The 13,649-nt window shown below is 63.0% G+C and overlaps 1 protein-coding gene across 6 annotated transcripts in view; it reads right to left on the bottom strand.

Moving 5' to 3' along the window:
* The window catches only part of WSCD1 (WSC domain containing 1), a 31,007-nt gene that overhangs the window by 6,517 nt on the left and 10,841 nt on the right, over window positions 1-13,649 (bottom strand). For 5 of the 6 annotated variants that reach the window (XM_059150382.1, XM_059150378.1, XM_059150379.1 and 2 more), the window contains exons 3-7: window positions 10,445-10,559; window positions 9,350-9,534; window positions 7,988-8,109; window positions 867-1,026; window positions 251-415 (exon numbers count right to left, since the gene is read on the bottom strand). In XM_059150382.1, coding sequence (XP_059006365.1) covers window positions 251-415; window positions 867-1,026; window positions 7,988-8,109; window positions 9,350-9,534; window positions 10,445-10,559 — 747 coding nt within the window. Of the gene's footprint in view, window positions 1-250; window positions 416-866; window positions 1,027-7,987; window positions 8,110-9,349; window positions 9,535-10,444; window positions 10,560-12,455; window positions 12,497-13,649 lie in introns of those variants that run through there. The other variant, XM_059150383.1, reaches the window with a different exon arrangement.

The following is a 13,649-nucleotide window of genomic DNA, read 5'->3' as shown; positions in this document are numbered from 1 at the left end:
ACAGCGTTTTGAGGAGCTCCTTCTGGCCTCACCGAACATCCGACAAATGAGCCAGTGACGTCTCACCGAGTTACCGCGAGTTCTGACAACAGAGGAAATTCAGAAAGTGGTAGTAGTGTGGGTGCGCAAGCCGCCAGGATGGATGTCCCGAGTCCCGGGCCGGCCGCATGGCTGGGAATGTGTTTGCAGTGCTGGTTCCCCGGCCCCTGGGGCCGGCCCCGGGACTCCAGGCCCCGCGTCCCTCACTCACCCTTGTTGTACAGGGTCCCGTCAAAGTAGTAGCTCCCCGTGTAGAAGCCGGTGGCATGCTCGATGAGGTGCCGCGCCCACGTGTTCCCGGCTCCCGGGAAGCTCGAGAGAGCCACAAACACCTTGGCCTTGGTGGGCAGGAACCGCCGGTCTGTGCAGCGAGTATCTGAAAGGCCAGAAGCTGACCACCGACTGCCCCACCCGGACCCACCGCCCGCAGACTCCTGTTTCACCCATGGGGAAACCAAGGCAGGCCCGAGGAGGAGAGGGGATGGCCGCCAGGGCTGTGCTCAGAGAGAGCTCTCGGGATGACGAGGCCTCCCACAGCCCAGGCAGCGATCCCTGGCTACCCACACAGCACAGAACATTCCAGGTTCTGCCGGACGGTGGTGGGGCCCCGCCTCATGGCTCTCCTGCTGTTCCTCAAAGCACCTCCGTCCCCAGACTCGCGGAAAGGCCGGGTGCGTCTTGTGCCCAGCCTCCAGGGACGGTGGTGGCCTCCCCTCCCCTCCCTAGGACGCATGCAGCCACACTCGTCTCTCCCAACGCCCAGAGAGCACATGCAACGGACATGGGGGAGGGCCCCACATGCCTCGTGCCCCAGGCACCGAACTCACCCTGTACGGGCGTCTGGTAAACCGCACAGTACTCGGCCAGCCTCTGTGCCTTGGGCTCCTGGCCACACAGTGCACTGTCCACGGCATCCCGGAGGTTGAACTGAGGTGTGGGATAAGCACAGTAGCACTCCCAGCCCCGCAGGATGGCCAGGGGGAACTCCTGCCAGGGAGCGAGGAGGGAGAAGCATGTGGGGTGCCCGCCGGGGCCAGGCCTCCCGGCTCACATCAGCACGGACGGTGTCCATCCTTCCCGCGCCAGCCCAGGGGAGGCAGGATGCATGGGATGTGACTTCTGCCCCCAGCAGCTCAGAGCGGGCTGGGGACCCGACAACGGTCAGCGTGAGCCAGGCCCGGGGCTAACCTTGGGGGCCCGGCGGGAGTGCAGGGAGGACCGGGCACCCGGGACAGGGGCATCTGCAGGAGCCAGTGCGTGCAAGGGTCAGGATGAGGCAGGTGAGCGCACAGACTGTGTTGTGGGCCCACTGGTCGTGAGTCCTGAAGGGACCTCTGGCGTTCCCCTGGGGTTCCCTGGGGAGACCAGCCCAACCCAGCTGCGGGGGCAGGGGGTGCAGGCCCGGGAATTCCCGAAGTCCCTGCTGCTCTGCCAGGATTAGGGGTGGGGCAGTGCCTTGCGGTGAGGCCAGCCCCTGACCTCCTTTGTGGGATTCGTTCCCTCCTCCCTCTGCCCCCACAGAGGAGACCGCTGGGTGCTGGGCGACCTCGGGCACGGTGCCTGCCGAGCCTCTCTGTGCTTCACCACCGAACACGGGCAATCAGGGACTCGCACGTCCCTGACGAGGGCGGCCCAGCATGGGGCACGGCACGCGGGTGCCCCCGGGTACCCAGCCCCGTCCTCCGTGCCTGCCCCTGCCTCTTGCAAATGGAAATGCAGGGGGGGAGGCGGCAGGGAGGGAGGAGGGAGCCAGAGGCAGCACCGCACAGACCTTTTTATTTTTTACTCACAGCAAAAATCTCGTAAATAAATAAAGAAAAGAAAAATCAATAGCGTTTTCTGAGCGTGGCTTGGCAAAGTGAGGATCTCCGCGCTCAGAAAGTCGCCCGTCCCAGCCTCGGTGGGGGGTGAGGGGCGATGCAGCCTGTGGGGGGGCTCCTGTGCTCAGGCGTGTGGCCCCCAGTGCCCTGCACCCCTACCAGAGCCTCTCCCCGCCTCCCTCCTCCTCCTGGAGGCCCGCGGGCTGCTGCACCCCTGCCAGGAGCTCCCAGGGTCCTGGCCCTGTCCTCTGCGAGCTGAGCTGCCACGTGGGGACAGAAGCCTAGACCCTGCGCTGTTCTGACACTACATACCCCCACCACGCGCCCCTGCGTGCCCCCCACGTACCCCCACCATGCACCTCCATGCGCCCCACCATGCACCCCTGTGCGCCCCACCATGTACCCCTGCGCACCCCCATGCACCCCACTACCCATGCCCATCGTTGCTACAGCACCAAACGCCCCCCCCAAGGCAGGAAAAGCCCTTAAACAGCCCGGGGGCCCCATCCAGAATGCTAGTCTCTATAAAATAGACAAGTCCTTTGGCTGCTGGCTTGGAAGAGGGGGAGGACCTGGCTTCCCTCTGGCCTCCTCCCCAGCTTATCTTCTCCCCTGGGACCAGAGCCCCAGTCCCCAGGCTTTTTCTGGACAAGGCTCGAGACAGGGATTTTTGAAGGATGGAGGACAGGGGAGGCAGTAGCTCAGGGTGTCTGGGCTTCCTGGGCATAGGGACCAGGGAGGAAGCAGCAGGCATGTAGCCCGTCAGATCCCAACACTGACCCTGACCGTCCGAGCCTCAGTTTCCCTGTCTGCGAGCACCTTCTCATCTCTCAGGACTCCACTGCCCCCCCATGCTTGGGGGACCTGAGGGTTTGATGCTCTGCCCGTAGGCTCCTCTCCAAGGTCCCCATGCCCAGAAGGTCGGAAGCCCCACCCCCACTGCACCTGTCAAACCCGCCCATGGCCACAGCAGCCCAGCCCCCCAGCAGCCACACCCTCGGGCACCGCAGCGAGGCCTGCGTTGGCATGTAGGGCTGGGACCAGGACCGGGCCATGAAGCAGCACCGGCGGAGCACCCAGCCATCTCTCTGCACTATGCGGCCTCTGTCCCAAGCCCACGTCCTTCCCTCACCTCAGGATGCGGCTGTATTCGGAGACAGGGTCTCTAAGGAAGGAATCCAATTAAAATAGGGCCATGGCAGGTGCAAGCCAATCCGACTGGTGTGGCCATAAAAAGAGATTCGGACACAGACACGCAGATGACCATATAAACACACAGGCACAGGATGCCTGTCTGTGAGCCCACGAGGCCTGAGAAGAAACAAGCCCAATGACACCCCACCTTGGGCTTCTGGTTTCCAGAGCTCCGAGAAGTGGCACTTTGTTCTGTGGCACTTTGTTCGGGCAGTTGTGGTGACCTTCTACGCTGGGGTCCTTACGGTCCTTGGCCATGCACCACTGGCACATGCAGAGCTCAGGACATTTGCACCTGCTCTTCTGTCTGTGTGGAAGGTCCTGCCCCCAGACCTCCCCCTTATTCAAACCTCTTTTCCTGAGAGACCTTTACTAGCCACCCTGGGTCACACCACCACACCCTTCGCACCCCCACGAGACCCCTATGCCTTTGCTGAGACCTCTGGTTCAGCCCGTGGGAATCACTAGGTCCTGTTTCCTCCCGCAGTCAGCCACGGCTCCGACTTGCGCTCCGCGGTCGTCCAGCTATCCTAGAACATCCTGGAAACAGGATCCCTTGGTGCAGACTTTCCCTTCCCTCAGAAATCCGTGTGCCCACGCTGGATTCCCGTGGAGGAACCCGCAGCTATGGTCCATGTGCAGACGCATCATGGGGCCTCCGTTCGCCCCACACGTCTGGGCTCCATCTACTGGGTCCTCACGAGCGCCAGCAGGACCGGGTCCTGGAAGGAAGTGTCCCTCTACCAGTGGCCACCCCTGTGGGGGTCGCACCCCACCAGCGACCCGAGCCCCTCCTCTTCCTCGAGTGGATGAAACCATCAGGTTCTGGGCGCGTGCGGAGCACGGGGGAGCGCGGACAGTAATGCAGTTTTATTTACAACAGAACAGAACTGGATTCTGAAAACACAGGACAATTTCCAACCCCTCGGGGATTTCTAGGACATGATTTCCATAAAAATTAAATATTGATGAAAGTTTCTCTGCCAGCTTCCCTGCTGCCCCCACCCCCACCGTCTTCTCAACAGTTGGAGAAGGGGAGGCAGGAGGGGGACACAGATGTGAGACCGTTTCTATCGGAGGGGCACAGGGGGACGGGGTGCGGAGACAGGTCTCCACCCGGAACTGCATCCAGAGCCTGGGCTTGGTGGCTGCCGCAGGCACAGTGATTCAGTCCAGTGCTGGGTCATGGCAGCAACGGCTGGGCCCTCCCGTCCCGGGAGTCCCCCGGCAAAGGCACAGTCGTGGTCACAGGTCAGGGAGTGGACGTCCCAGCAGGCCCGTCCGTGTCTGTCCTCCTTGAGCGCCTTCCTTGCGGTCGGTCCCCAGAATTATAGAGAATCACCAAAACGCCAGAAATCAGAACTCGGGCTTCAGGAGGGCAAACTGAGGTGAGGAGGGAGGTGCCGAGCAGCCCAAGACTTCAGACCGTGAGACTGATCGGGGGCAGAAGCAGCCCGGGGCTCTGCCCAAGACCACACTCAACTCCATGGACACACTCACGAAAATGGGGGGTTTTTGGTGATATCTGCAAACCAGCACGGAGCTTGCCTTCACCGATCTCCTGCCTCCCTTCACCCCGAGACCGCTCTGGACATGCACACCCAGAAGGACAGAAGGTGCCTGGGGGCGGTGGCTGCTGGGATGGGTGTGGAGGGCAAGCGTCACGGTCAACCACAGCCCGTCTGCAGAGCCCATCACAGAGCGCATGTCTTCTGCTGACACAACGCCCCTGGTGTCCGGCTGCAAAGTAGGAGCTGTGGGTCGGGGAGGCAGCCCTGGAGCCGGGACCAGCTCACGCTGCCCCCTGCCATGGAAACCCACGGCTTTGAACAGCATCGTGAGAATCAGTGAGAATGCCATGGCTCAGGGCCACGAGTCTGGCCAGGACCACAAGGCAAGGACGTGTCTGCACAGAGACACGCACCCAGGTCACGGACTCTGAAGCCACCTTCCACTGTCTTTGGAATGAGGCCATGTGACTCACTTCTGGAAACGCACCTGAAGTCTCACGAGTGATACAAGAGACAGAGTCCCTCACACCAGTGACTCCACATGTGATGACGTGAGAAGAGCATTACAGGCCACTAAAAGGCTGACCTTCGGGAATGTTCATGGCAGCGCAGCTCGTAACCGCGAAGAAAGAGCCCAGAGTGGGCAGGACGGGGGCTCACCCCACGAGGGACACGGGGAACAAAGGGAAACGGAAGGAGAGATTCTTTGTTTTTCTTTAAGCAGCCTCCGTGCCCAACATGGAGCCTGAGGCAGGACTCAATCTCACGACCCCGAGACCATGAGCTGAGCTAAGAGTCAGACGCTCGACCGGCTGAGCCACCCACGTGCCCCAAAAGACTTAACGTTAAAGATGCGAATCCCATCAACATGCCCGTCGAACGGAGGACCTGAAGATGTGAGATGCCACTGGTGGTGTCCTCTGATGCGGCAACATCACTGGTGGGTTCTCATTTAATTTCACGTTTTCCAAACTTTCTAAAATAGTTTTGTGTTACCTTTAGAGACACCCACCCCCAGGACAATAAATTTTCAATGAAGACACACATGGTGTAACATTGACAGGTTTACGGCCAAAATCATGAGAAAACCCCAAGGCTGTGCCGGGTCGTCATCGGCCGACAGGACCGGTGAGCATTTTAGCAACGGGAAAAACCTACCGACGTCCAGGGGCTTAATTCACAAAACCCAGAGGCTCACTGCCCCCACCACTGGCCAGCTGCAGAGGCAGCGCCCCTCCCCCACCCCGGGATAGCCTGCACCTGCTGGGATCCAGGTGGGTCCGGCAGAACAGCCGTGGTGCAGGGAACGAGCCGGATCAGCGCCACGGGAAAGCCCGAGAAAACCCGCTCGAGCCATCAGCCGTCTATAGGAAGAGCTCACACTGTCTCCCTTCGTTCTCGCCCTCCGACAGACCAGGAGCAGGTGCAGGGAGAGGGGACCTCCGGCTGCACGCAGGATCCCTATGGAAGTGTCAGGGGCCAGCAGCCCGTCTGCCCACGGTGCTGGAGTCCCTCACCGGCCCCATGTCTGGCGTGGACACAGGGCAGGTCTGTCCCTACAGCCACAGAGTATCAGACCAGATGGGTTCTCTGTGCTCAGACACACGTGACTCAGACACGCGGTGCCGAGCCCCGTGCCCTTGGTCAGACGGTCATGGCACAGACAGTGCCCCACCTGTCCTTCTGTCTGGCGACATCGCGGCGTTCCTGAACCATCACGACCAACCCACAAAGCACGGTGGAGACGTCCCTTCTGGGGCCACAAACGCCCCTGACGGTGCTCGTCCCAGACCGGCCCTCAAGAAGCCCAGCCCGACCCCAGCCTTGGCTCCGCGTGGGGGTCCGTGAAGTCGCCGCGGCCTCGCTTGCCAAAGCGGGACACAGAAAACCACGGAAGTGCTCCCCAGCAGGGGAGGGGTCGCGTAAGCAACAGGACATCGGCGCGACTGAGCCCAAAATGGGGAAAGTGCTGCCCGTGCCAGGACGGAGCGGTCCCTGAGCCCGACAGAGACCGTCCGAACGAGGAACAGGAGCTGCCCATCCCCTCCCCCGACACTGCTCAGCAGGAACTGTGGCATCGTCCCGATGGCACGGGCCCCTACCCCCACAGCCACGACCCCCGCGGCTTGGGCAGCATGTGGGGGGCAGCATGTCCCCCTTGGAGCACCGGGAGACTAAAGTGGGTCACCCGGCATGTGGGGCACCTCCACGTTTGCAGATGGAGCGGCCAGGTCTGGCGCAGCCGAGCTCCTTGGACTGGCGATGGCAGCAGGCGCTCCCGGGGCTGTGGACCTCTGGCAGGTGCGCGGAAGCCCTGGGAGGGCAGCACGTAGAAGGTGCACATGGCCCTCCACCCACAGTTCTGCTCCCACGTGGGGAGCATGGGAACACGGGCCCTTGCTGTATGCCCCAAGGACGCCCCAGACATCCCGAAATGCTAGAGCCACAGAGACCCACTCCAAAGGCTGCGGCTTAGGTTGGAAAGTGCCGGAAAGGCTCTGTCTCAGCCCTGATGGGCGCGACTCAAGAGACACCAGGGAGGGCAGGCTCCCCGCATCCCCAGAAGCCCACTTCCTGCAGCTCCGAGACACCAGCCAGGTCAGAACCAGAGGCCCTGCCTGGGTCCAAATCCCAGCTCCGCCATGTAGGGGATGGGTGACCTTGGGCAGCATGTGTGACCTTCTCCACCTCCGTTTCCTCACCTACAATCACAGCGTGTCTCAGCACCCACCAGGCATGGCCATCAGGAGGGCAGAGTGACTTACTATGTGGCGAGCAGTGTGGCCGCTGCCAGATCGACGAGGACATATGTCCATCATCAGGACGCTCCCATCCTAGCCCCATCCTGTTACGTGGCCTCCGGTCACAGTCCCCAGCACAGGGGAGCAGCCCTGACCTCAGCCTACTGCCATGCCCCGGGGCCCACACGTGGGGCCACTGGACCGCACCCCAGACCTCAGCACTCTGGGGGTTTCGTCGCTTACCAGCCCCACCTGGCCTTGACCACCGTATCCCACCTAGAGCTCCTGCACGAGGACAGAACGGAGGCCTCAGCGCCGCCCCCCCCCCCCCCCCCCGCTCTCTGCAGAATCGTCTCTGCACCCCGGCTGAGCCAAAGGCATGCGTGTGACCCTGGCCCTGACGCCGGGTTCAGTGCCCAGCCTTGTCCATGGGTACAACCGATGAGCCGTCCACTCTCCCCAAGCCCGAGCCAGCACATCCCACTAACAAAGCCAGTCAGTCTGACACCTGCCATCGGGGAAGGCACGATCCTTCCAGCCTCGCGGCCCATTGGACAGCACCTGGCCAGCCTGGGGTGCCCACGCAAGCACAGACCACACAGCCATCCCAAACCTGCGTCCAGCCCTGGCTCCTGGCCCGTGCAGCGCACGGCATAGGCGCACGCATCACAGGTGCCCTTACCTTCTGGGAACAAAACCCCGAGCACGCGTCCACCGTCATGTTGGCCTGTGCCAGGGAGTCCGGGAAGGTGTGGGTGCCGTTCTCCGGCAGTCGGAAGCACCCACGGTACGTGACGGTCCTCCCTGTGGGGAGAGAACAGGTCTCTGGTGAGACACGGTGCCCCTGGCTGTTGGTGCCTGTCAGGGGGAAACGGTGGCTTCAGGGTCTGGAAAGTGGCAAATAGAGTCGATGAGGCGGGTTTCGAACCAGAGAGCAGCCCTGGACGGTGTGTGGCGGGCCAAGCTCCTGAGACCCCGGGCCCCCGAACCTCGCCACCACGGTCACCGACAGGGGACCACGTGGCTGCAGCTGCTGACCTCAGGCCACTTCTCCTGCCAGCTCCGCGGGATGGTTTCTGCCCCCTCTCTGTCCCTCCTTCTTCTCCCACCAGCTCTACAGGATGGTGTCTGTCCCCCCTCCATTCCTTCTTCCTTCTCTCGCCAGCTCTGGGGGATGGTGTCCGTGCTCGCCCCATCCCTCCTTCCTTCCACAGATCTGCACGAGGCCACCCAAGAAGCTGATATTCTGGAAAATTCTATGTCCCAGGCGTGAGGAGAAAAGTAGATCCAGAAACGTGAAATGCCGCCACGGCCCCTTGCTGTGCTGCGGGGTCAGACCCGAACTCCCACCAGCCTCAAGAAGGCTCCCCGAGCCTACAAGCCGTCCTCCAGCCCAGCTGGAGTAGTGCAGCCCCGAGTGGGGTCCTGGCTGCTGGGCCTTCTGGAATGTTCCAGCTCTGACAGCTTGCACTCTGGCCATACTCATCAGGGCTGCTTAGGCGGCAGCCTCGCTGTAGTGCCCACTTTGCCCGCCCGCCTCAATAGCGTGGAGACCCTGTCACCAGCCAGCACCCTGGGTGGCGTCTCCATGCACGACCATAGAACAGGACCAGGCCTGGAGTCTGGGAGCCTGTCAGGTGGGCCAGTGCTCTGCGGTCCCAGCGCCAGTGGGCCCAGCGAGTGCCTGGAAAGGATGGATACGTGAGGAGTGGTGTGACTTGTCATGGGCTGGAGGTCCCAGTGGCACCGGCTGCCTCCGTCTGTGCCACCATCACCGGGAGGGGCTGCCGTCCAGGCCACGGGGCCCCCTCATGCCCGGGGACAGCCCAGGGCCTCTGAGGCCACACAGCATGTGCGAGACACCCAGATGATTGTGTCTGTCCCGCAGGCCATGAGCCCATGCAGCCCTCGGCTGCCCCCGTGCCCACCACGTGAGCCCCTCCAGTGAGGCCGGCAGGGAAGGGAGGCCGCCGGATCTTGCCCGTGTTGAGGACACAGGGCTGCAGGTGGGAGACAGAGCACAGGGAGAGGCGGGCACACTCACGCTTCCTGGAGCCGGGCGGCAGCTCCTCCACGCGGTAGACGGACAGCCAGCCCACGCCCCCGCACACGGAGCCTTTCTCCCCTTTGCACTCGTGGTTACACGCCTCGGGCCCAACACTGGTCACCGGGAGCCGGTTCCCGCAGTAGCACTCGGCCCCGGCCTCCAGGCCCGCGTACGTGTAGGACCTGCAGGGAGAGTAGCCCAGCTGAGTCGCTGCCCCGGCCCCATGGAAGCGATGACCAAGGTCGGGGTCAGGTTGGGAGACCCGAGGTCCCACCGCGGGAACAGTGGGCCCGAGGCCGTGGCGGGCTGTGAAGGGGCTCTCAGGGCCAGAGGACGGGAGCCCGAACTCGGGACACCTGTCAGCTCCTGGGACGCAGCACTCCCACCGTGGATGATTTCAGCACCGGGCTCTCATTGGTCCCTGCTGGGCCAGCACGAGTCAGGAACACCAGCCTCCAGGCCTCCACCCAGGGCCGCTCCCCACCTGCGCGTAGCAGGCATGGCCCCAGCACGGGGGGGGGGGGGGGAAGATGGCGGACAGGCCCCAGGGCGGGCCACACGGACGCCAGCTCTGGAGACAGGCCAGCACGTTCATGCCCCCGGGTCCGAGGACTGAAAACTCCTGTGCTCCTCATCCCCGTTGGTGGCCACCGGCTGGCCATGGGGCGCAACGGTCGCTGTCTACCTGCAAGGCTGTTCCCCGAACTGCTGGGGAGGTAGAAGGGGACTGAGCTGCTGTCACTTTCCACTTGGTCTACGCTGCAAGGCTGAGCCGGGACCCATCCTATCTGTTCCAGACTCAGTTTCTCTGTAATGGATCATGACCAAGCCGGAGGGCTTCCCGGAAGAGGTGGCATTGAAGCCAAGCCTTCTACTAGAGTCTGAACACACAAGTAAATGGAGGCCCAGGGGAGGAAAACCACCCGCTAGCATGGCGGCCAGCTCCCTGGGCACCGTCGTGAGCCCGCATCACGTCCTCTTGTGCCCGGAGGGGTTGCTGATCCATGCGGCTCCAGTCAGAGCAGGACGCCCCCCGCAGCCACATGCCCCCTCATCCAGAGGCAGACTCCGCAGCCCGGGGCTCTCACTCACCGCTCCGCGCACGCGTCCTGGCAGTGGGAGACAGTCATCTTCCTCAAGTCGAAAAACACAGCGCCCTTCAGGGTTCTGTCCCGGCCACCGTCGCTGAAGCAGCCGACGTACGTGCCTGAGGATGGGAACACAGCGGAGGCTCAGGTCCGGGACAGGACGGTCCTGTCGCACACCCGCCCTTGGGGGGACCCTCAGAGGGCCCAGGGCACCCAGTGAGGCCGCACCTGCCCCCGGCGCTCCCGGACGCCTGCGGCGGATGGCCCACTGTCCCCTCACACACCTGCCAGGAGCCTGCAGAGGCCTGAACAGCAGCCCTGTGCTCCTCCAGCCCCACCTCGCCTCCTGGGACCCTCGTCTCCATTCATGCCCATCCCCCGCCCCCACGGAGGTGCAGACGGGGCAGGCCCTGTCACCTATGATCCAGAGAGAGGAAATCGGTTATGGACAGTTATGGAAAGTCCGACCTTCACTACAATAAGGAGCATCTTGCAACCCGGGAACAGGATCTCAAGAAAAGTCTGTGGTCCCGGGTCAGGGGAGGGGAGCTGCCGTCGCTGGAGGCACGGACGCAGCGAGTCGGGTGGTAAGGGAGCCGTCCACGTGGGACTCCACAGTGCCGGGGACTGCTGAGCCCTCGCCTGTGCAGAAGGGGACGCTGGGGGACCGGACCCGCCAAGCGGTCACGTGTTGGCCCTGTGTGACAGGTAAGCGCCCTCCCCGTCACCGACACAGAGGGGACTCCCAGACACGTGCAGGGAAGCCGGAGAGCACGAGCACAGCGAGCACAGCACACCGGGCCGCGTGCACACACCGCCACATGGCCCAGGAACTCTCCCGGTCCCACGCCAGCGGCTGGGCCAAGATGTGGACGGGGCGCCCCTCGTGCAGACACTGCCTTCTCAGTAAGGCAGCACACACTGCCTCTGGGGGGTGACAAGCCCAGGGTGTCCCCACAGCCGGCGGAGTGGCACCCTGACCCCCCAGTCCTGGTGCCCTGAGGGCAGATGACACTCTCTGTGTTCCTGCCAGGATCCCGGCCCAGAGCAGGAGCCCAGGGCTGCCCGCTGGGGGGTTTGGAGAAGCATGTCCCCCACCTTCATTCCCAGGGACAAAGCCGGGAGCAATCGTCCCGTCTGTGAACACCACACCTAACTCTGCCTCTGACCTTGGCTACATCATGACAACGTTCTGTGCCTCAGTTTCCCTAACTGTCCAGTGGATTTAAGGTCCACCACCTGCCCCATCCCGCCCAAGCCCCTTCCTCTTGCCCCTGGCATGGACCTGTGCCTGTTCCCCGATCATGTCCACCGTCTGCTTCCTGCCTATCCTCGTCGGGCGTCCCCAACCATGCCAGCCCGCCACAGACCACCAGCCCGCCACGGGCCACCAGCCCGCCACAGACCACCCACCTGCCACGGCCTCTCCTTTCTCCAGATTCGGACATTCTGTATCTGAAACGCTTGCCAATGCCCAAGCCCTTCTCAGTAACTGCTGCTGTTAGAACGCTCTTACACATGTGTGCCCTGTGTCCACGGGGTCCCACCGCACCCCGCACACGGTCAACACCCTGTACCACAGTAGGCTGGGGCCCCCAGAACCAGGCTGAGGCTCCCCAAGGGTGGGGCAGGTGAGCAGGAGCTCGGACACAGGAGGGGCAGGCCTGCCGGCCCCCCGTACGCAGCTCCTGAGCCCGGAATAAGCAGCAGGAGGTGAGCAGGTGCCCGGAGACGGGATTCCACCACAGAGCCAAGGTGGCCAAGGCAGAACCCAGGGACGGCGGGGAGCAAAGGTCACCATCCTCACTGTCTGCCCGTGGGGCCGTGAGCCTCCGTGTCCCCTTGGCCTGGACACCCGGCAGCTAGCCACATAGCCACGTAGCCACAGGCATGGGCTCTCGCTCAGGACACCAGCACCCCCAGGGTCACAGACAGGTGAGGACCCCTGAGACCCCTCCCCCCGCAGCAGGATAGAGGGTTACCCTCGACCCGGTACTTGGTGGAGGAAAACTAACCTTTGAGAAATTTCCGGTGTGTCGCACAGCAAAGAAGAAATTCTATTACAACTTTCAATTAAGCTGCAAAACACAAGCTCACGGGTCGTTTTCATGGGAAATGAGCCAAAAATGTGTCGAGGGACCCATGGCATGCGTGGAATGCAAGCCAGGCGGGAGGGGGCGTGACTCTAGGCCCATGCCACCCCCTTCCTGCCAGAGCTGGGCCTCCCCACCTGTAAGTGGGGACGGATGGCCCCGCGGGCTCAGGGAGGGTTGAGAGAGGGAGGTAACATGCAGCGGTGTCTGGCACAAGGCCCAGCCCATGGTGCTGCCGAGCGGTGGCTGCGTTGACCCCAACAACGATCAGGACGCGGACTCTCCAGTCCTTCGAACCTGAGACCTGAGTCAGAGGGTGGGACCCGTGCTGGACGCCCACTGGGGTGCCCCTGGTGCCCTCATTGTGCTCGGCAGCCGGACGCTGGCTGGAAAATGGCAGCAGGAGACCTGAGCCATGAGCAGGAGAGGAGGAAGCACTTGGAGCCACAGGGCCGGGCTCTCCGCCGGCCGCACCACGGGGCGCGCAGAAGGCCCGGGACCCACAAGCCTGCAACGTCCGGCAGAGCTGCGAGCCCTTCGTGCTGGAAAATCACCGGCCGGCTCTTCCAGCTCTGACAGAGGCGAGGGTGTGCGGCGGAGAGAGGACGTCCGGGGGACACACTGGGACACATTCTGAGGCGGATTTATTGCTTTCGGCGAAAACGGAGGCGACGCATTATTGTCTGTGACTCCGCATCTGTTCATTTGCGCGTCAACACGGACGCGCCGTGCAGCTGCTAACGACGACTTTGGAGATATTGGAATGTCTTTGGAAATCACTATCAATAAAAAACAAACTGGCGAGGGGAAGTTACTATTTCTCCCCTAGTAAACTTACTGACATTTTATTCCATTATGGACGTTGTCCAAGGTATAATGAAATGCTCGGTGATTGATGGCCTCCTGCCGCTTCCGCGCCGCGCAGGAGCCCCTTCCAGGAGCGTGGCGGGCTGCCCGGCCACAAAGAGCTACCCTCTTTGTCTGCAGGCCCAGCAGCTGGCCCGCATGGGCCGCTGGGCCCTGTGACGAGCGTGGCCAGCCTGGAGGCGGGGAGGGCGCCCCAGGGGCTCACGGCGGTCAGCATCCTGATTGCCCCAGAACTGTTGCCCCATGACC

This window comes from Mustela lutreola, chromosome 15 (assembly GCF_030435805.1).
Source record: "Mustela lutreola isolate mMusLut2 chromosome 15, mMusLut2.pri, whole genome shotgun sequence".
NCBI lineage: Eukaryota > Metazoa > Chordata > Mammalia > Carnivora > Mustelidae > Mustela > Mustela lutreola.
Note: the sequence above shows the minus strand (reverse complement) of the source record. Positions and strands in the feature narration are given on the sequence as shown.